The sequence below is a fragment of the Balaenoptera physalus genome (assembly GCF_965194825.1).
Source record: "Balaenoptera physalus genome assembly, chromosome: 12".
Taxonomy (NCBI): Eukaryota; Metazoa; Chordata; class Mammalia; order Artiodactyla; family Balaenopteridae; genus Balaenoptera; species Balaenoptera physalus.
The window spans coordinates 91,108,593-91,129,497 of NC_138897.1; the positions used below are offsets into that span (position 1 = coordinate 91,108,593).

A 20,905-nucleotide genomic window follows, 5' to 3' on the forward strand; every position below is an offset into this window, starting at 1 on the left:
CCAGTGGACTGGTGTCCTTAGAGCAAAAGGGACATTAGGGCACACAGACACACAGGGAGAATGTCACGGGACCGCGGAGTGATGCGTCTACGAGCCGAGGACGGCCGGCACCACCGAGGCAGGAAGGAGCCTTCACACGGCGTGGCCCTGCCGACGCCGTGACTCGGGGGTGGTCCTCTGTGGCGGCGGCTCCGGGTGCCAATCCGCGCTGCCCAGCACACTGCCCCCTGGCTCTCCCTGGGGCTCCTCCTTCCCCGTCCAGGCTCAGCTCAGAGGCCCCCGACACCGCCCTCTCCCACCACGGAGCTCCTGCGCCTGGACCACTCAGTGGCGGCCTCCCCTTCCTCCGAGGCAGGCGCGGAATTGGCCTCGTGCGCTGCTGTCTCGGGGTACAGGGGGTGATCAGTAAGCGTTTACGGAGGGAGCCGACGCCGCCGCCACCCGGCCGGCCCACTCACCTGTTCTTGTCGCCGCCCTCGGGCTCGTCGACCTCGTCGGCGCTGCAGGTGGCGCTGGAGTCGCTGTCCTGGGGGGCGCCCGAGCCCTTGGCCGTGGGGCCCTTGCCCCCAGGGCCGCCGCCCTCCTTCTTCTCCACCTGGAGCGCGCCCTCGGGGGCGGCCTCGGCTGTGGCCTCTGTGCCCTTGACCTTGCCGGGCCCCTCCTCGGCGGCCTCCTCCTTGCACTCGCTCTTGATGGGCTCCGAGGGGGGCGCCTCGCCGGGCTCCTCCGTCTTGCCCACGTCGGCTGCCAGCTCTGGGGCCGCAGGGGGCTTCTGCTCCTCCCCCTCTTCGGCCGAGGGGGCGGCTGCGGCCTCTTCCTCCTTCTCCTCCTTGGGGACCACAGCAGGGGCCGCGGCAGGCGAGGCGGGTGCCGGTGGGGACGCGGGCGGGCAGGCGGCTTCGGGGGCCGGGGCGGGCTCGCTGGGGGCTGGGGCATCCTCAGGTGGCGGGCTGGGGGGCTCAGGGGGTGGCGCATCGGCGCCCGGGGTGGGCGGGGGCTTGGGCCCGTTCTGCGCGGCGTCCTTGGCGGCCTCGGTGCGGGGCGACGGGATGCTCTCGGTGTCGGAGCTGTTGTTGACAGTGGCTGTGCGGGGACAGTGAAGATGGGGTGAGCGGTGCCGGGGGCTCAGGGTGGAGGCAGGCCCGGCCCTCCCCACGGCCCCCTGACAGCCCCGACTGCACACCCCGGCTCCAGGCAGGGGCTCAGGGCGCTGCGACCCCATCGCTTGACACCACGCAGCCCTAAGCCTCCTACACGCCTGGGCAGCAACCCCCCGGCCCCTCCCAGTGCCCTGTCCTCCTCTGGCCGCCCTCTCCACCTGCTGACCCTGGAGCCCAGCAACCTCTTAACTTCCAACCCCCGGGTGGGCGGCCAGCACCCCCCAGAGTCAGGCTGGGGGCAGCCAGGGCTGCAGGCCTTTGTTTTGGGGTCTCCTTGTTCTCATCTGGGCTGCAACCCTGGCTCTGCCCCGGCTGGTGGCCTGGCCCTGGTAACACAGGTGACCTCCCAGCCTTGCTTTCCCCATCTGTAGGGTGGGGAGAACAGTTCCCACCCCACAGGGGCTGTGACAGCACAGGATGACACCTGGTAACTGTTTGCTGTTGTATCATCACTGCTGTCATCGTAACACGATGACATAAAATGGGGCCAGTGAACTCGAAGGAGCCCACGGGGAAAGGGTCCACAACGACTGCATCCCCCGGCCACTTCCCACAGGGCTGGTGCACAGCAGATGCACAGTAAGTATTGATCGAATGACTGAACGTGTGTACAGATGAAGGGAGAGGGGACCTCAGCTCCAGGCAGGCCTGGCTCTTTAGGCTTAACAACCGCTCCTGTCACTTCTTGGGTTTCAATTTTCCCCATTTTCTACAAAATGGGGACATCCGAAACCCCCCTCCTCCGCACTTCCTGTTGGGGAAATCAAACTGGGTAAGCGTCGCAGGTGAACACACTAATGAAAAAATCAACCAAGCAGTCAAGCCGAGCACACTAATCTGCAGGAGTGAGCCTGGGAACAGCATGGGGAACAGACACTGCGCGGAGGAGGGGGGACAGAGGTGGCGGCAGCACAAATGTTCACAGGCAGAGGCGTGCTCACAGAGGTGGGGCCCCTCGTAGAGAAAAGGCCCCCTTGGGATGCCCCCCGCCCTGGTCAGGCCCTACCCCCGCCCCCGACGGCCAGCTGGCCACATTCGTACCTGGGCCACTGCATTCCCCTCTGGGTACCTCGTTCCCAGAGGCGTGTAAGGCTGGAAGGAAGTGAGAGAAGGGTTAGAAGCGAGGTGGCATGAGCAGCATGTGGGGTGGGAGGAGGTTCTGTGGCCAGGGCTGGGAAAGGGGCCCAGGGCCCAGCAGACAGCAGGAGGACCTACAGCCCTGTCCCAAGGGCCCTCACCCCTGAACACTCCTGGGTGCCCTCGGACAAGTCACTGGCTCCTGGGTCCTGGGGCGGGAGGTGCTGGCCTCAGAGGTGGGCAGAGCTGGGGGAGAGGCCTTTGGGGCTGCCCGGCCCTGTCTCACCCCTCAGACGCAGAGCCAGGCCAGCAGGGGTTGCTGGTGCCCTGCACAAACGCTTCCCTCAGTTTTCACTGCCTCCAGACCCCCGGCCTCTCCCACTTTAAGGCCCAGAGCAAAGGCCATCCCTTCCAGAAATAACAATCCCAACAAGAGCAACACAGGGCTCGCTCAGTGGGTGCTGGGCTCCGGGCAAAGCTCTTCACACACACGACTCATCTCACCCTCAATAACCTCTAAGTTGGAGATGATCACCATTCTCCTTTTCAGATGAGAAAATAGAGAGGTTGAGTCACTTGCCCCAGGCCACACTGCATGGAGGCAGGAGGGGGTTGACCCCAACATCCTGTGTCCCTAACCACCGGTTCCTGCCCCTGCCTTCTGACTCCGGCAATGTCACTCCCTCCTTTCACGTCATCAGACCACAGGATGGAGGGGGCCAGCGCTGAGGTCCCCTGGACAAGTGGCTTCGCCCCAGAGTCTGTGTGTTCATCTACAAAAAAGGGCGGTTCACGCCTGGCTCTCTCCCTTACCCAGAGGCTTGTCTCCGTCGGGGGTTCTCAGACCTGAGCGAGCCTGAGGGCCGTGAACACTCACATGGCTGGGCCCACGCCCAAAACGTTTCTCACTCAGTAGGTCCAGGTGGGGCCCGAGAATCAGCACTCCTGACAAGTTTGAATCCTGGTCCCCAAACAGGCCAACTGGTTACCTTGGGTAACCTCTCTGTGCCTCAGTGTCCTCATCTGTAAAATGGGGTGATGACAGCACCCATTGGGCTGTTGTGACAATTAAAGGGAATAACTCGAGGCTGTTGCTCTTATGACCACGATCTTTACTAGACACGCTACGGGGCCAGATGGATCACTCCTCCCTCCCCTGGATCCACCTCCAGCCTGGATACGACACGGCACTTGCTGCCTGCCCCGTGGAGGGAGGGGTCTGCAGTGCAGCTGGGGCTGGCGGGGTATTCCAGAAGGTTCCATCGTGGTGACCTCAGACCCTAACCCAGAACCTACCTCACTTCCCCTATCCTGGTCACAGGGACAGAGTTACGCAGCGAATGCCGGCTGCACTGGCAGATTCCAAGTCCACCAGCTACAAGACACCCCATGTGAGTGATTCTCCTCTCCCTGGGCCTTGGTTTCCTCATCTGTAAGATGGGAACATCACCCTGTGCCTTTGGGCAGGATCTTCTAAACTGCCTCCTTGATGTGCACAGAGCCATCAGGTGGTCACAGAAGCCTTGGATTCAGCCAGACCAGCACCCCCGCCCCCCCTACCCAGCAGAGAATGCCGCTCCCCCCATCCTTGATAGGTTGTGTGAACCCTACAAGTGACAGGGAGCTCACCACCGCACAGTTCTCTTACTGGGCAGTGCCTGTTCTGCTTTTAATGCTGAGCCGAAGTCTGGCTTCCTTTAACTTTCCCACCAAGCCTGCATCCTGCCCGGATGGATATTTAAAGAGGGGATTGGGTTTCTGCTCCCTTTTCCTGGCTACAGACCCAAGATCCAGAATGCAACGACCAGAGGGATCTGGAGCCTTCCATCAGACACTGGTCAGGCCTCTGGGCAACTTGGGCTAGAAAGACCCAAGGCTGGCAAGGAGGCCAGACTCACCTCCCCAGGTCCATCCCCAATGCGAGACAGTAATAACCAAAGGGCTTGATTCTCCATTTTCAACCAGGAAGTAGGAGTCAGGCTGGTGAATACACTGAGGGCTGGTACAGCCTGAGTTTATTTGCATGTCTTGCTCACGGAGCCAGGGAGTGAGTCACACTTTCCTCACACGTTGGCAGAAGTTTGGGAGTTTAAATGCAGAGACAGGCAGATAGGAGGGACAGGAGGAGAAAAGGTTCCCTTCACCAAGAACTTGAGGCCCCGCTGGGGAGCTCTGGCCAGGGAGACGGCGGAAGGAGAGGCAGAGACATTCAGCGACGCAGGGGTTGGGGTCTTCAGGGCTGTCATGCCTTGAGGGCTGGTGTAGACCAAGGAAAAGGGAGAGGGGCGGGGCCAAAGGCAGACTGATCAGTGACCAGGGGTGCAAGCCTGGTGTCGGGCAGCCTGGTGTAACTCCCGAGGCTACAAACACTGATTACACAGCAGAGCCGCAGGTTACGTGGGGGTCAGGCTATGAAGTTAGGTGACCATCTCGTGCAGTCAGAAATCCTTCTTTTGAGAAGTGGGCCAAACTGCCTGTGCAATTTAAATGACTGATTCTCGCTCTCTCTTTAGCAGCCCTCACCTGGTGGGAGAATTCATCTAAGATCAGGGCAGACGATGCATCTGTGTGATACCTGGGGTGCCTGGTGTAACTGCCCTGAGCCTCAGTGCCCCCTGATAGAAAGCCAGGGGCTCTGCAGTTTATCATCCAAATCGGGACACTTGGGAGTAAAATGAAGCGTAATTATATAACTTTTGAATATTTATCGACCAATGGTATTGGTTGTACTTATATTAGTCAACTTGTAAAATAATAGTTCAGGTCAAAAAACTATTTTCAGGGACTTCCCCAGCCGTCCAGTGGTTAAGACTCCGCACTTCCACTACAGCAGGCGCCGGTTTGATTCCTGGTCGGGGAACTAAGATCCCGCATGCAGCACAGTGTGGTTAAAAAAAAAAAAAAACAAAACTATTTTCAAAAATAAACTTTTTTTTTCTAAAATGTGACACCAGATGTGCTGGCAAGGTAATAGGCGTCACCAGAGCTGGATGCAACCTGGACGTGCAAGGTCACCAAGCACAAGACTGAACTCACAGGGGTCAGGAGGATTGAATGGACAAGTGTCCTGTGGGCGCAGAGATGCCGATTACCATCATTATTGTTGCCACTGTCACCATCATTATCACCGTCATTTTCACCATCATCATCACCATCGTCATCACCATCATCAGCATCATCATCACCATCATCATCACCATCACCATCATCATCACCATCATCATCACCACCATCAGCATCATCATCATCACCACCATCATCATCATCATCATTCCCACCACCACCATCATCATCACCATCATCATCACCATCATCAGCATCATCATTACCATCATCACCATCATCCCCACCACCACCATCATCATCACCATCACCACCATCACCACCACCATCATCATCATCACCATCATCACCATCATCATCATCACCACCATCATCATCATCATCATCATCAACCACCATCATCATCATCATCACCATCATCACCATCATCATCATCACCACCATCATCACCATCATCAGCATCATCATCACCATCATCATCACCATCATCATCACCACCATCAGCATCATCATCACCACCATCATCACCATCACCATCATCATCATCATCACCATCATCACCATCACCATCATCATCATCACCATCATCATCACCATCACCATCATCATCACCATCACCAACACCATCATCATCACCACCACCATCATGCTCTCCTCTTGGGACAGTCCAGGCTCCTTCTCGGTAGGACCCAGGCATTTCTGGGAGAGGTCAGCTCCCACCGCCCACCCTCACCTTCTGCCTCCTCCGCCATCTCCTCTTCGTTCCCGCTCACGCCTGACGCCTCCATCTCCTCGTCCTCCACCACGGGCGGGAAGGCAGCCTCCTCACTGGCAGCAGCCGGCGCTTTCTTCTTCTTCCTCCGTGCGTTCCTCTCCTTCTCCTAGGGCACAGGGATAGCAGTGGGTCAGGGCCAGGGCAAGGGCCTGGGCTGTCAGCCTGGGGACTCCCGGGGCCGGAGGCCTGCCACAGCTGCAAGGGACAGTGATCCCAGCCACGTGGTCTTGAGGGTGCCCTTCCCCCCTCATGCCCCACTGCATGGCCAGACATGCCAGTGGTTATTTTTACCCAGAGCTTCATTCTTCCATCGTGCCCCAGATACACCTGGGGCGCAACCTGGCCTATAGGCTGCCCAGACATCCTTCCGGAACAGATGAGGAAGGACTGCCTCTGCCTGGAGGCCCCCCATGATCGCTCCAGCCCTGCCAGCTGTCCTAGCCAGAGCAGTGACCACACCCTCTGGAGGACACACTGCCAGGCGCGGTCAGTACACTGGAGAGAATGAATGAATGAAGCTTTTCCTTGCAGCCTCATCTGTCCCCAGCTGAGCCCCGGGGGACAGGCTAGCTTGGGCAGCACGTCATTTCACCCCCCCAGTCTTTACAGGGCACCTCTTGTGTGCCAGGTACTGCCCCAGGGGCTGAGAATACACGATGAATGAGGTACACAGGGTCCCTGCCCCGCAGGCCACCTAGTCGGGGAGATGGGCAATCAACACACCAATTAAAAAGACGACTCAGAGGTGGGGACATGGCTGCTGGGGGCACGGACAGCGTGGGGTGAGAGTGCAAGGGCGGGGCAAGGAAAAGGCTTCTCTGAGGAGGTGACATCTGAGCTGAGGTCTGAGTCGTGAGAAGAAGCTGGCCAGGCAAGGCTCTGGATGAGTGGTCCAGGTGGAAGGAACTGCAAGTACAGAGGCCCAGAGGTGGAACCAGCTGGGTGGTTCAAGGAACAGAAAGAAGGCCTTCACTGAGCAGCCCTTCACTTCCCTCCACGCCTCCCCCAGTCCCCAGAAGCCCTGCGCCCCACGTATGGGGCCAGGCACCCACCCCCAGCTCATCATCACTCCTGCTTGACAGCTCCCGTCTTTGCACCTCACCAGGCCGGGTGTTCCAGAAGGGTGTCTCTTTACCCCCATGCTGAGCCAGCCAGAAAGTGTTGATTGACTTACTGAGTGACTGAATGGGCAGCGTCCAGGGCTTGAACACACAGTCGGCAGAGTCGGGGTATATGTGGAGGCAGAGTGTGCTGGGGGTCCGAGGTGACCAGGGACTCCCAGGGGAGTGGACTGGTCCCTAAGAGGAGACCCGCCCCAGTACAGCTGGTGTGACGGGAGGGGTCGCAGCCTGAGCCCTTTGGGGTCCCTGAGGAAGGAGATGGAACCTAAACACTCCCAGACATGCCAGCAGCTCCCAGCGAAGCCCTTTACACTGGGCTGACTCGGTTCCTCCCAGAGTTCACGTCCACCCGGACCTCAGGATGTGACCTTCCTTAGAAATGAGCTCTTTGCAGATGTTATTAAGATGAGTTCATATTAGACTAGGGTGGACCCTAAATCCAAAATGACTGGTGTCCTTAGAAGAAGAGGGAAATTTGGACACAGAGGCACCCAGGGGAGGGATGCATCCACAAGCCAAGGAACGTCAAGGATTGCAGGCCACCCCCAGAAGCTGGGAGCGCAGGGCAGGAGCCTCCCCTGGAGCCTTCGGAAGGAGCGTAGCCCTGCCGACACCTTGATTTCAGACTTTTAGCCTCCAGGATTGCAAGAGGATATGTTTCTGTACCAGTCTGCGGTGCCTTGTTACAGGAAACAGGAAACTAACGCACCTCCCCTCCGCCAATCCCCCGGCCCCCAGGAGAAAGCCACCATCACCGTACGTGAGTGAAAACACAGCACGGCCCACTCTCGGGCAGATGCTCCATCACCTCCAGGCGCCAGCCAGCCCTGCCCAGCCTGGCCCCTCACCACGCAGGGCTGGGAGCAAGCCTCAGGGGTCCCCGAGCCCCAGCCCCTGCCCGGGAGTGGGATCACTTCCTGTCCTGCCTTCTTCCTGAGCAAACGGGGGACCTCGGAGTGCAGCCGCTCAGAATTCGGGGAGGAAGAGGGAAATGTCTGTCTGCCCGTTAGTCACGGTTTCCGTCACCAGCACTCGGCCAGGGCCACGGCCCCACCCTGCCGAATGTCCAGGGGGCCACTGTGGGAACGCCCGGCTCCACCATCCGCCTGCCTCTGGGGGCTGGCGCAGCCCGGTCCCAAACCCCGAGCTTCTCCCAGAGGGCCCCCGGCTGGAGCTCGCGGAGGCATGAGAAAGTTGTGTGGCCTGTGGGTTTGTGGGTGCAGCTAAGGGATCCCCCTTCTTCCCCAATCTATTTTTAGCAGACAGGGACTCACGTGAGTGCTGGAGCTGGGTGAGGCGGGCAACTGGCTGCCGGGGGCGTGGGGGGGATGCTCGGAGCCTCGCAGGGAACGGGGGCTCCTATGGGTCTGGCTGGGGTGCACGTCCTGCTGGGAACCTGAGGTCTCTCTGAGCCGGCAGCCCAGGCCATCTCAGGCCAAGTGGGGTGAGTATAATGTCAACACCAGAATCCCCCCAGCTCTGGGTTTCAGAGGCTGGGACTTAAGTGTCCCAGGAATCATACCAAACCCTTCCACACGTGGCCCCGAACCTCAAGACTGGGACGTGTGTATGGAACAGGAGATGCTGGCGATAGTAGTATTGGTAATTACAGCTGATGTCTGTTAAGCACCTACTATGTGCCAAGCATTCTTTACTTATTAATTCACTGGATCTGCACATCTACTCTGCAAATCAGAGCATGCCACTCCCTACTTCGAACTCTCCAGACGCTCCCAGAACCTCTTGATATAAAACCCAAGTCTTCTCCGCTCCATACAATCCAGTGTGATCTAGATCTGGACCCTGCCCAGCTCTCTAACTTGCTCACCTTCCTTGGTCTGTTACAAACACACTGCCCTTCTTGTGCAAATGGGCTTACAATGCCCCGGCCACAGGGCCTTTGCACTCGTCATTTCTCTGGCTGGACAGCCTTCTCCCAGACATCCACATGACTCACGTACCCACCTCCATCAGGGCTTTGCTCATACATCACCTCCTCAGTGAGGTCTTCCCTGATTACCCTGTCAAAATCAGCTAATCTCGTTCCCCATCAATCACTTTCTACTACTATGCCTCATCTATCTTCAGACCACAATCTGAAATTATCTGTGAGTTAATTTGTCTCTAGAACTAGAATTAACTCAAGGGCAGGCATCTTTGCCTGTTCTCAGCTGTATGCCCAGGACACCTGGAACAGTGCCTGGCACAGAAGAGACACTCTGTAACTACTAATTTAGATGCATGAACCTGATAGACAAAGACGCTGGCCCAGAGAGGCAAAGACACTTGCCCAAGATCGCACAGCTCGTGGGTCAAGAAGCCCAGACTTCAATGCAGGTCAGGTTCAAGTACCTCCCTGTCTGACCATCTCTCTCTGCAGGCCTGTGCAGCCTCAGATGGAAGAGGCAACAGAGGAAAACAAGGCAAGGCGGGGCCTGGGCTGAGACGGACAGAGACAGAGAAACACGGAAGCTGAGCCCGAGAGCCTGGATTCACAGATGGGAGAAAAGGGTAACCTTCGGTCATTGGGAGGGGGAGGGAAAACCTTGGAGAAGTCACTGGTGCCAAATGTTACATAACTCCGGGACACGCTCCGCCTGCCCACCCGATCCTGCTTCCTGCTGACGTCGCCCGTAGCCACGCTCAGGCCAGGTCTGGTGCAAGGCAGGAGGGGACACCCGCTGACCCTCTGCTTCCCCCACTGCTTCCTCCACTGGCCGAGGGTGACGTGTCTTCCTGAGCTCCAGACGGGGCCCGGCCAGCAGGAATCACCAGGACCTGTCTCCCTCCCAGGGTCTGGAGGCTATGGGACAGCATCTTGTGAGGACTGCCTGCATTCTCCAGTGACAGGGGACTCACCCAGGCGCCATGGGTGGCCACTGCAAGGGCTGATGGGCCCCCATCCCTCACTGAGCTTTCTCCGCAGCCTTCAGCCTAAGTCCACTCCTTCGCTGTCAGCAGGGAACGAGAACCCATCCCGCTCTCCCCAGCAGCCCTTTCTCGTCCACAAGTGACAAGCAAGGCTCCCCTGTTTGTTGGCCTCAGAACACGGCCCACTGGCCCCCACCTTCTGGTCCCCTGCTTCCCAGCAGGACCAGCCTCTGCTGAGTTCTGTGGGAGCCACGTCCAGTAATACAGATATGGGTCCAGGAAGGGAAGCCAGGGGCTCCCACAGACTTGGGTTCAAACCCCCTCTGTGGTGTCTCCCTCCTGCCCTCAGCATGTTCACCTGAGGACGGGGTCAATGGTGGCGACCTCAGGGGTCTGGGGGAGGGGCCCAACCTGGGCCTCAGGGTCCCCCTGCTGTTTACACCTCCTCCTCGGCCCCCCAGCGATGCTGCCCAGCCACCAGCATGTTCAGAGTCTGGGGACAAGGAGGGCGACCGTCTCTATCAGCTTCGGCTACATTTCACTCAGACCAGCACAATCCCCCCCGAGCCCGGCCCCCGGTGGGCTGCCCCTCAGCTCACAAACCTTCAATGGCTCCCACTGTCCATTAAAGAAAGACCCAGCTCCTCTGCCCAGCAGGAAACCCCACCCACACGTATACCCAGGGCACCTGCCATTGCTTCCCTGGCATATAGTAGGCGCTCAATAAGGGCTTGCTGAGTGTGTGATGAGGATAACGCCCAACACTTATTGAGCACAGATCGAGGGCCGGGGCTGGCCCTTTACAAATACGAAAGCCTCTGCTGCTCACAGCAACCCTACGAGTGGGTCTGGGTCTTATCTCCTTTTACAGAGGAGGCAGCTGAGGCTGAGTGCTGAGGCCACGAACCTGCGGGCAACAGTCAGGAGGCCACAGAGCTGGGGTGTGAACCTCTAGCCCAGAGCCCTACTCCATACCATCCTGCTCGGCTGCCTCTTTGAATGAGTGAGTGAGTGAATCAATCAATCGACTAATCAATCGCTCAGGCGATCCAGGAGCAGACATACTCTACACCCAGTAACAACCAAGGGAGACACGGCACCCCAGTCGCCAGGCATCTGGGGGCCATGGGCACATCACTACTGATGCCACCACCTCTGCTACCAACGATGCCACTACGGCTCTCTCTTAGTAGCACTCGCGATGTGCCAGGCCCAGTTCTAAGCACTTCACACCCATTCACTTGAATCATTCCCACAACAGCTCTTTGAGGTGGGAATTATCCCCATTTCAGAAGTGGGGAAACTGAGGCACAGAGAGGACAAGTCACTTGCCCAAGGTCACACAGCTAGGAAGTGGCAGAATCTGGATTTGAACCTGGCTGTCTTGGGCCCACAGTCCCCACCCTGGCTGTTTCTGCACACATTATTCAAGAGAGCACCTTGAATGCCCCTGAGAAGAAAATGGGGTCAGTGGCTTTAAAATAAAATAATAGTGATACTGATACTACTACCAGTAGCTAGAGCAGCTAACCCCCATGGAGCGCCCCCCTCTGGCAGGCACTCAGTCCTTTACAAGTGGTAACTCATTCGCTCTCCACCTGAGTTCTCGGGGTAAAGGCTATCATTCTCCTGCTTTACAGATGAGGAAACTGAGGCTCACGGGGTAAAGCCACTGCCTGAGGTCACACAGGTGCCAACTCATGAAGCTGGCGCTTGACTCCACTTTCGCCCTGGAGCCCAAGCTGCACCACCCACCTGGCTGGAATCTCTGTTTCCCCAACCCACTCTCTCACGTTTTGGGGCCCCCAGGGGCGCAGCAGGGCCGTGCCCCAAGGAAACCTGGAAAGTGAGGTGGGGGCCAGCAGGCTGTGAGAGGAGATACCTGTAACCCAACAGCCTGGGCGAAGAGGGCTGGTGTGTGGGCACCAGCTGGGCTGGGCTGGGCTGAGCAGGGAATGGGGGGAGGGGAGAGGCAGGGAGGACAGGTCAGAGGGAGAAGGGGAGGGAGCAGGAAGATGCTTGTGTCCCCGGGGCGATGCTCAGGGCCACACTCCCACGCCCAGTGAATCCTGAGTTGGTGTGTAGAGGCCGACATCCCGCCCCCATCCAACCACCACCACCGCCAGCGCCACCATCACAGAGCTGGGTCCTCTCTGCGCTACGGGATCTTAGCAAGTGTTACGGACAGGTGCTCCTTGGCCTCGGCCCTCACTGAGTCTTCCACCCTGCCAAAACCAGAGTCCTGAAAAATCTAGAAAAAAGCAGAGCTCCCTGCGTTTCAGGGGACCCCCGCCTGAAGCTCAAGAAGCACCGGGAAGCAACCGCACAGCAGGCGGGGAAGGGGCAGGAGGAACAGCCTAACCGGACACGACGGGGAACGGGCACAGGCAGGGGCCTGACTGAAGGAAACCTGAGCGTCAGCCTCAGCCCTGACCACTGGGCCATGGCACAGCGTCCCCCTCTGGCCTAGAATGCTTGGCGTGGGGGTGGGGAACTGGGGAGGGATGTCCTTAAATTCTGCACAGCGCTCAAGGAGCGTTCAAAGAGGGGGATTCTGTCCCTGGTCCGCCTGCCATGCTGTGTGACCTCAGCAGCCTGCTCGCCCTCTCTGGACCAAGGCGGGCTCCATGGTGGAGCAACTCAGCCTCCCAGGACAGGGTGCACATACTTTAAACCCAGCACAAGTAGCCCAATCAGGGGGAACGGGGAGGGTGGAGAGCCGTGTGTCCCCCTCTTGTACCTTCATATCTACAAGGAAATATGCAGCCCGCCGATTAAAAGCATGCATCCTCAGGTCATGTAATTGTGGGTTCAAACCCCAAGTCAGCTGTTTATGAGCCGCCTGGCTGAGCCTCAGTTTCCCCAGATCTGAAATGGTGACAATGCTTGGCATGTCACAAGTGTGCCCAAAAGGGGGAAGGGAGGGGGGTGGAGGGAGAGAGAGAAAGAGAGAAAAAGAGAGAGAGAAGGAAGGAGGGAAGGAAGTGGGGGAGGGAGGGAGGAAGGAAAGAAGGAAGGGAGGGAGGGAAAAGGAAAAGAAAAGGAAAGGAAAAGGAAAGGAAAGGAAAGGAGAAGGGAAGGCAAGGGAAGGGAAGGGAAGGGAAAGGGAAAGGAAAAGGAAAGGAGACGGAGAAGGGAAGGGAAAGGGAAAGGAAAGGAAAGGAAAGGAGAAGGAAAAGGAGAAGGAGAAGGAAAAGGGAAAGGAAAAGGAAAAGGAAAGGAAAGGAAAGGAGAAGGGAAGGCAAGGGAAGGGAAGGGAAGGGAAAGGGAAAGGAAAAGGAAAGGAGACGGAGAAGGGAAGGGAAAGGCAAAGGAAAGGAAAGGAAAGGAGAAGGAAAAGGAGAAGGAGAAGGAAAAGGGAAAGGAAAGGGGAAGGGAAGAGAAGGGAAAGGGAAAGGAAAAGGAAAGGAAAGGAAAAGAAAAGAAAACAAGCCACCCCCAAATGGCCCTCGACTCCCAGTAACAGCTGCGGAGGAAGCGGCCTCTCCGTGGAGACCATTTACAGGCTCAGTGAGGCGAGCCTGCCCCTTCCGTGCTCCTGGAGGAGGGAAGGTCCGTGCCTCTTCTCAATCCCCTGGAGGCCAGGGCTGGGCTGGCTGCTCTCTGACCTGTCCCTCCCTCCCCCTGGGTGGCCCTAAGACTGTGAGTTCAAATGGAGTGCGGGAGATGCTGACTGAGGGTTCCTCTGCCTCTGGGTCTTCATTCCAATGCGCTGACAGCCCTGAGTCCCTGGGGAGTCAGTGCCTGACCCACCGAGCTCCTTCCTCCCTGCCCTGAGCCCTCAGAGGCACTACGGGCCCTCAGAGGCACTACGGGCCCTTAGAGGTGTCTGACCCAGGAGTGCTGGGGGGTGGAGGTGGGGAGGCAGAGGTGGGCCTGCGCATCGCGGTACCCAGGAGGGATGCTTACGGCAGGGACCCACCCCTGCAGCGTTTCCGGGGACCACGGAGCGGGAACCTCGAGGGGCTGAGTCCTGGGCAAGAGAGCCGGCGTCAGACCCCTCCCCACCCAGGGCTCCCGGGCTGCAGGTCTGGCCCACAGGTCTGGCTGGGACGCACAGGGCAGTGGCGGGGTGGGAGTGGGGAGACTCACCATCTTCAGCTTGTGCTGCTGCAGGATCTCATCCAGGTTCTGCCTCTTCTTGTAGTTGAAGTAGAAGTTCTTACACTGGGACACCGTCTTGGAGCCCACCATCCGGGCGATGGCCGACCAGTTCCGGCCGTGTTCCAGGAGACCTGTGCGGGGGAGGGCGGCAGGTGAGGGGCAGCAGAGGGCGGGACAGGCAGCGGGGGCCCGTACCCACAGCCTGGAGGGCAGACAGAGCCCTGGGCGAAAGCAGCCCTGATCCCGGGGCTCAGGCTCACTGCACGGGTCCAAGGTTTCCGGAAAGAGGTGGCTGGGGTGGGGGACACCAGAAGGGTGTGGGAGGCCTGGGCTCTAGGAACCGGAGGGGCAGGTGGGTGCAGCCCTGGGTGTACCCCTGCTGAGGCCACTGTCAAGGGTTCCGGGGGGCTGAGGGCTGAGGTCTGGGGCGCAGACCTCGCCCGGGGCCCCACCTCTCCTCCTCCCCTGGCTGTCTTGACCCGGCACTGACACTCGCTCGCAGCTGCAGACGAGGCCTCGAGGCCTCGGGAGACGGGCTGTTTTCCGGCCGCACCAGGCCAGAGAAAGGAAGGAACGTGTGAGCAGGGGTGGGAGGGTGGAGTCCGGGTTGGGGTGAGCTGGCCCAGGATCCTCCGCGCCCAGGTTAACTGGGGCACACCCAGAGCCCAGAGATCCCCGTGGACACCTAAAGGCCCACCCTGGACTCGGGGCCCACCAGGCGTGGTTCAGAGTCTGGCAGTGGACTTGCCCCCCCATATCACAACCCCCCCATCTCCATGAGCTTCTCACACAGCCTCACAGGCTCCCGATGTGGGGAGAAACGCCCAGGAATTGGTAGACCCCATCCCAAATTCACCTAGGGCAGAGAAAGTTCCCTCCATCCCCACAAACTCAGGCCAGAGCTGCACCTCCAAGCCCTATTCCATTCTCAATGCCAGACACCAGGCTCTGCAGAAACGTCGTCCCCCAGCCCCCCTGGAAGCCGGCCCCGAGTCTCAGCCCATCTGCCCGCAGTGCTCCCAGCACACGCCTCGCACAGGCCGGCGCCTCTGTGTTTTTATGCCTTGCATCTCCAGGCAGCGCGCCTTGTGTGGCCAGGTCAGCCCGAGCAGGTAGCGCCTGCCCCCTTCCTGACGGCTGCAGGAGGGGCGGATGGGAGGCTCCGGCCTCCGGGACTGCGGGGCAGGACTGGGCCCCCAGAGGGCAGCAGGCATGAAGCCTGAGTCACGGTGCTGGGAACACGGCGGCCTCTGAGCCCCAGAGCTAGATTCATAAGGACTAGCGAAAGATTTCCCATAAAGAAGTTTGAGGCCGTTTTCCTTGAATCAAATCAAGCTACAAGCAGGGAGGGCTACGACTGATATTTTTCAGGGGTGTGGGAGCGTAAGGGGCGGACAGTCTGTGTGTCGGTATTTTCTTTCTTTCATTCATTCATCCATCCATCCATCCATTCATTCATTCAAACATGTGCCGGCGGCTTGCTACATACAAGGCTCGCACAGAAATAAAACAGCAGTAAAAACAACATCAACCAATCACCAGGTCACACGGCCGAGCAACCTGGAGTTTGCAAAGCCCTGCAAAGACTTGGTTCCCTCTTCTCCTTGCTGTTGAGGCCACGGCTGTTTTCCCATCCCCAGGATGGGGGAAACCGAGTTCCGAGAGGAACTCACACGCTTATGGGGTGGGCCAAGGGGCCGAGTGGACGTGGGACCCAGGTTGTCTGCTCTCCCGCCTCTGGGCCCGGGGGGTGGGGTGCTAGACTGACAGGCCACCTGCTCTCCTGCGGAGGCCACGGGGCCACGTGGCCCCAGGGCAGCTCCTCAGGGTTCCTCAAGGACAGGCACGGAGGGGAGGGCTGGGGCGTGGGATCAAGTGTAACCCAGCCCCCTGACCTTTCCCTCCGCCTGCGCCCGCAGCAGCTGCCACTTCCACAGGACCTGGCGGAGGACGACGGGGACGCGTTTATTTATATTTCCCCAGCCGGGGCCAAGAGAGCCCAGGCAAACACGTTGGGCCGGAACCCCGGGAGGGAGAGGGCGGGTCTCCCATCTGGGCCTGCTGAGGGGTGGGTATGTGGGGCGGGGGGCAACGAGGGCTGGGGGTGGGGGGGACGAACCTCAGAGAGGTTGAAATTTACAGACTCAACACATACATAAGGAGGGCGCTTGGAGCTGGCTGGGGGGTTGGCGTCCTGCTTAACTCCACTGGTGGCAGAAGCAGGAGTTGGGTGGAGGGGTCACCCGGCCCTTCCCGAAAGCTGCTCTCGGAGGAGCGCTGGGCTGCGCTGTCCAGAAGCCCTGCCCAGAACATGCTGTGTGGTCCCCGCCATCCCCTCTGCTCTCTGGGCCTCAGTTTCTTTAACTGCTGCGTGAAGGGCTGGGGTGAATGTCCTAGCGTTGCTGGCTAGGGTCCCTGGGGTGGGAGTGGACGGGCATGAGCTTTCTTCGGGTTCTGGTTCTGGTCCTGGGAACCCCAGACTGAGGGTGCCAGGCACAGGGAGATGCACTTCAGACCCCGCCATGCCTCGGAGACCACATGGACCAGACCCAGCTGAAAGCCCCCTCCCACCCCTCCGCCAACACCCCTCTACCTGGAGAGAGCACCTCTGAGCATGCGCCAACCAAGACCCCCAAGATCTGCCCCAAGCACAGACCTCCTTCCGAGAGAGCCCCAGCCGGATGGCCAGAGAGGCAGGGGAAGGGGCACCAGGAGAAAGTGGGGGGGGGGATCCCACTGGTATAGAACTCCCGAGTCCGCCGCCCTGGGGTCCCTGTCACCCCTGGGGTCCCTGTCACCGTGGCCCAAAGTCCCCCCCCATCCCAGTCCCCTCCCCGGAGCCACTCACTCACATCCTCTCATCTGCGTCTCCCCCTCCGCCAAGTTTTCCGGAAACATACGGCTTGGAGGATGCTCCAGGGATCGGAGCGGGGAGCAGCGGGCTGGGAGGCGGGAGGCTGGGCGGCCCTGGTGCCGGCTCCGCACGGCTGCTGGCTGGCGTCTGCTGGCGGCTCAGCTCGGCCTCACATCCTTCTCGTCCAACGGCGCGAGGGAGGGAGGGAGGGAGGAGGGAGGGGCCGAGCGGTGGGAGGGCGGCAGGCGGAGGCTGGCTCCGCGGAGGGCGGGGAAGCAGCTCCGTGCTGCGCGCCCGTGGTGGCCCAGGGCTCCTCCGGCGCTGCCGCCCCTGAGCCGTCCCCCCCCGCAGCTGCGGGTGTGCGAGGTGCCCTTCGCCGATGCGGGCGGGCGGTGGGAAGGTGTCGGCTGTGCCAGGCGTCACCAGGGAGCACAGTGTCAGCGGCTCCTCTGGGCACCAATGTGCCCAGCGCGGGCGCTCAGCCCCCGGACCCCCGACGCCCCCGCGGGGCAGAATCCAAAGACCCCAGAGCCTCTCGGGAAGCAGCGCCCCGGCAGCCGCGCTATGCGCCAGGGCTCGTCCGATCTTCCTGCTGCCTGACCCAGCGAGACGCGTCAGGGCTGAATGTGACCTCCAGACGGAGGCTCGCGGGAGCGGGCGGGGGAGCGTGGCAGAAGCCCAGGTTCGGAAGGGGCGGGCCAACTTGGCACTGGCTTCCCCCTCCCTCTCTCCCCATCCGTGGCGGTAGCGGCGTCAGCAGCGGTAAGAACAGATGAGGGTTCAGAAAAACAGAGCTTCTCCACCCCGGCAGCCGGGAGCAAACAGCTTCTTCCGCTGTCATTCCCCTGCGCTGGTTCCACCTGTGGTCTGCCCCCCTCCCAGCCCTGATGCTGCCATGGTGGCCAGGCCCTCCGTGGGGGACTCTGGAGGTCTGGATGGGCTGGAAGGGGGCAGTGGGTGGGCAGGGCTAGCCTAGCATTCTAGGAGGAAGCTTAGAATTTGAGGGGACTCTTCCAAGTGCAAATGAGACCTCCAACCCCTGAGGATGGGCGGAAGGGTTTGGAGCCGTCAGAGGGCTCTCTGCTCCCTGAGGGTCTTGGGACTACGGCGGCCTCTTTCTTCCCTCTCTGAGATACCCGTGACGACTGGGTCAGCCCGCGCCCCATACAAACACCTGCTACGGACGCCCCAGGCAGCTCCCAGGAGGTTGAAAGTTAACTGAGTTGAACTTTGGAGCGAGATCCAGGTCACGACCGATTTCTCCAACTCCGGGGTCACTGACCTGCTTGTCCCTTCAGCCCTCAGCCTTTCCATCCTACCCAAGAAAACCCAAGGAACGACAGGCCACAGGTCTCTGAAGCACCCCGATACCCCTGCTTTGCCCCCAGCCCTCGCCCTGGGCCCTGGGGCACACCCTCCAGGGCAGGCAACAGATCCCAACCACATCAGGGATCCGGGACGTCCTGCCTGAGTCCCATGATCCGTTCTCTGCAAGGGAGGCCCCAGACGGCTTTTAAGGATGCCAATCCAATCGTGTCACTCCTCTGCTTCAAATCTTCCAATGATGACCCAAAGCTCTTGGAATAAAATCCAAAGGCCTCAGCGTGGTGCATGAGGCCCTGCAGAGCCAGTCCTGCCCCGCTGTCCAGCCTGCTTCCTACCTCTCCCCGCCGCTCCAGCCACTGGGACCTTTTCTGCCCAGCCCTTGGGTGTGCCCCAGGACATTTGCACTCACTGTCCCTGCTGCCTGCATGGCTTTTTCACAGATCTCCTTCTGTCTTCCTTCAGTTCTCAGCTTCAAGTGATACCTCCTCAAGAGAAGCCTTCCCTGACCACTCTCTCCACAGTCGTCCTCCCAGCCACCCTGCCATCATGGGGTTTTGTTATCTCCAGAGCACTTATCACCCCCTGAAATTAGCTCCTTGGCTCCACTGCTCATGGACAGCCGTGTCTCTGCACCCACAACCGCTAGGCGTGCAGGAGGCATCTGGCAAATGAACAAAGTTCCAGACACCCTGGGTATCTGGGTTTGGGAGCCCTCTGGGCATCCCCCCAGGCATCTCTGCTGCCTCTCTGGGGCTCCCAATTAGGAGCTCCAAAGAGAGGAGGGAGCTGAGCAATTTATCCCCGCGGGGGGTCCTGGACCCTCCCCAGAAGAGACGTGAGGGAGTGCCCGCCTCTCACACCAGGAGCACGTCCACACACACTCTGTGCCGGTGCCCCAGACGGCAGATTCTGCCAACATCCCCTGTGGTCTGGATTCCCTGACCTCACTTCTAATTTCTAAGGAAGGAGTTTCGTTCTGAAGTGTCAAGAGGCGGGAACTAGGAAGTGAAATTGACCAAGACAGGAAGTCAAGCCAGGAGGTCTGAGTCACAGACTTGGAGCGCAGAATGAGGTGAAGGGGCAGGGGGTGGCCGCAGAGGTGGCAGTGAGAGGGGTCTCTCTGCGTGGTGGCCTGTGCAGGCTTGGCCAGGCCACTCTGGCTGTCCTGGCGACCCTCGGTGGGGAGCTTCCCATACACTGTCTGGGGGCCTGGGACGAACTCTTCTCACGGGAGCAGTGACTCACCCCCCTCAGCTCACGTACACTGGCCCCCAGAAAGGCCTCCCTGTTATGTCCCTCCGCACGCTGCTACCCGCTCAGGGTCCCTGCTGTAGGCAGCTCTCACCTCTGGGGTCTTCGAACCTGCACCAATAGCCAACCTCCACCCCGCCACGGGCGAGTTCTGATAACCTGGGGGGAGGAGGAGTCTTTCTAGCACCTGCAGTCACCACGCTGACATCCATCTGCATCCTGGGAATGTCACAGCTGCTCCCTCTGGAAACCAGCGTCCGCCCCCCCGCCACCAAGGAAACACTCGCTCCCCATTACCCCAGCCAGCCCTGTGCAGTCCTGAAGTTTTCTGTTCCCTTCATGAAGAAGCACAGGCCGCCTACAAGAGGGACATATCCACACCCCTCCCGCCAAATGCCACTTACCAAGAGAAACTCCAGTTTGCAAAACAAGATTTTCTGCCTAAAACACTATCCAAGGAGGGGGTAAAAATCCAGCAGACTTAGTCCTGAGTCATGCCACTTCCTTATTTTGGAAACTCCAAGCCCTGGGTGGGTTTGACTTGGACCCAGCCCTTGGTTGGCGACCTTGCCGGGAGCCTACTGTGTGTCTGAACCTCTGACACTCCCGCCAGACAACTTCACACCTGAACTTGGACTTACCTTCCAAGTAAGTCCAAGTTAACTTTTCTTTCCGTCTACTCTTTTCAAAATAAGCCTCGGTGCCTACATTAGCCTCAGCTTCAGCTATTACATCTGCAAATCACAGTGACGATGTGATCTCCCAATACATGATCAAAGCCAATGATCTCCCAATACATGATCACCTATTAAGATGAAAAAAAAAAAAAAATCACCTGTGTGCGACCCGATACCCTACCACTTTGGGAAAAATGCCATGTTATGTGTTCAATGTCAAGTTTTCCCATAGAGCACAGCCAAGTGGTTTGCTCCCAGGGCCAAGCAGCTCTACGTTATTTGCTGGGCAAGCTCCAGCTCACTGCCCCTTGGGCCTCAGTTTTCCCATCTGCAAAGCAGAAGGCATGTGTGTGTGTGTGTGCATATGTGTGTGTGCACGCACACGTGTGTTTGCAAATGTGGAGAACTCGCCTTGAGGGTCCCTTGGGAGGATTAAGTAATAATCATTCGTGCGAAATGCTGGAACCGGCCAGCAGCCACGACGTGGTAACAGACACCATCGCTGCTGTGTAACCTGCCAGGGGTCTCTTTCCCTGAGGAAGCACCAGCTTGAACGCCCATGTGCGGATTTTGCTCCTGGGGGCGCAGGCGGGCTGGGAGATGCTTGACTTTACCTTCCAGGGTGC

The 20,905-nt window shown here is 59.3% G+C and overlaps 1 protein-coding gene across 27 annotated transcripts in view; it reads right to left on the minus strand.

The window, feature by feature from the left end:
- NCOR2 (nuclear receptor corepressor 2) overlaps positions 1–20,905 on the minus strand; it is a 222,354-nt gene that overhangs the window by 41,881 nt on the left and 159,568 nt on the right. For 23 of the 27 annotated variants that reach the window (XM_082418134.1, XM_082418153.1, XM_082418146.1 and 20 more), the window contains 4 exons: positions 14,160–14,302; positions 6,034–6,181; positions 2,202–2,252; positions 459–1,083 (listed from right to left, as the gene is read on the minus strand). In XM_082418134.1, coding sequence (XP_082274260.1) covers positions 459–1,083; positions 2,202–2,252; positions 6,034–6,181; positions 14,160–14,302 — 967 coding nt within the window. The remainder of the gene's footprint in view (positions 1–458; positions 1,084–2,201; positions 2,253–6,033; positions 6,182–14,159; positions 14,303–20,905) is intronic. The other 4 variants (XM_082418149.1, XM_082418148.1, XM_082418135.1 and 1 more) reach the window with 1 other exon arrangement.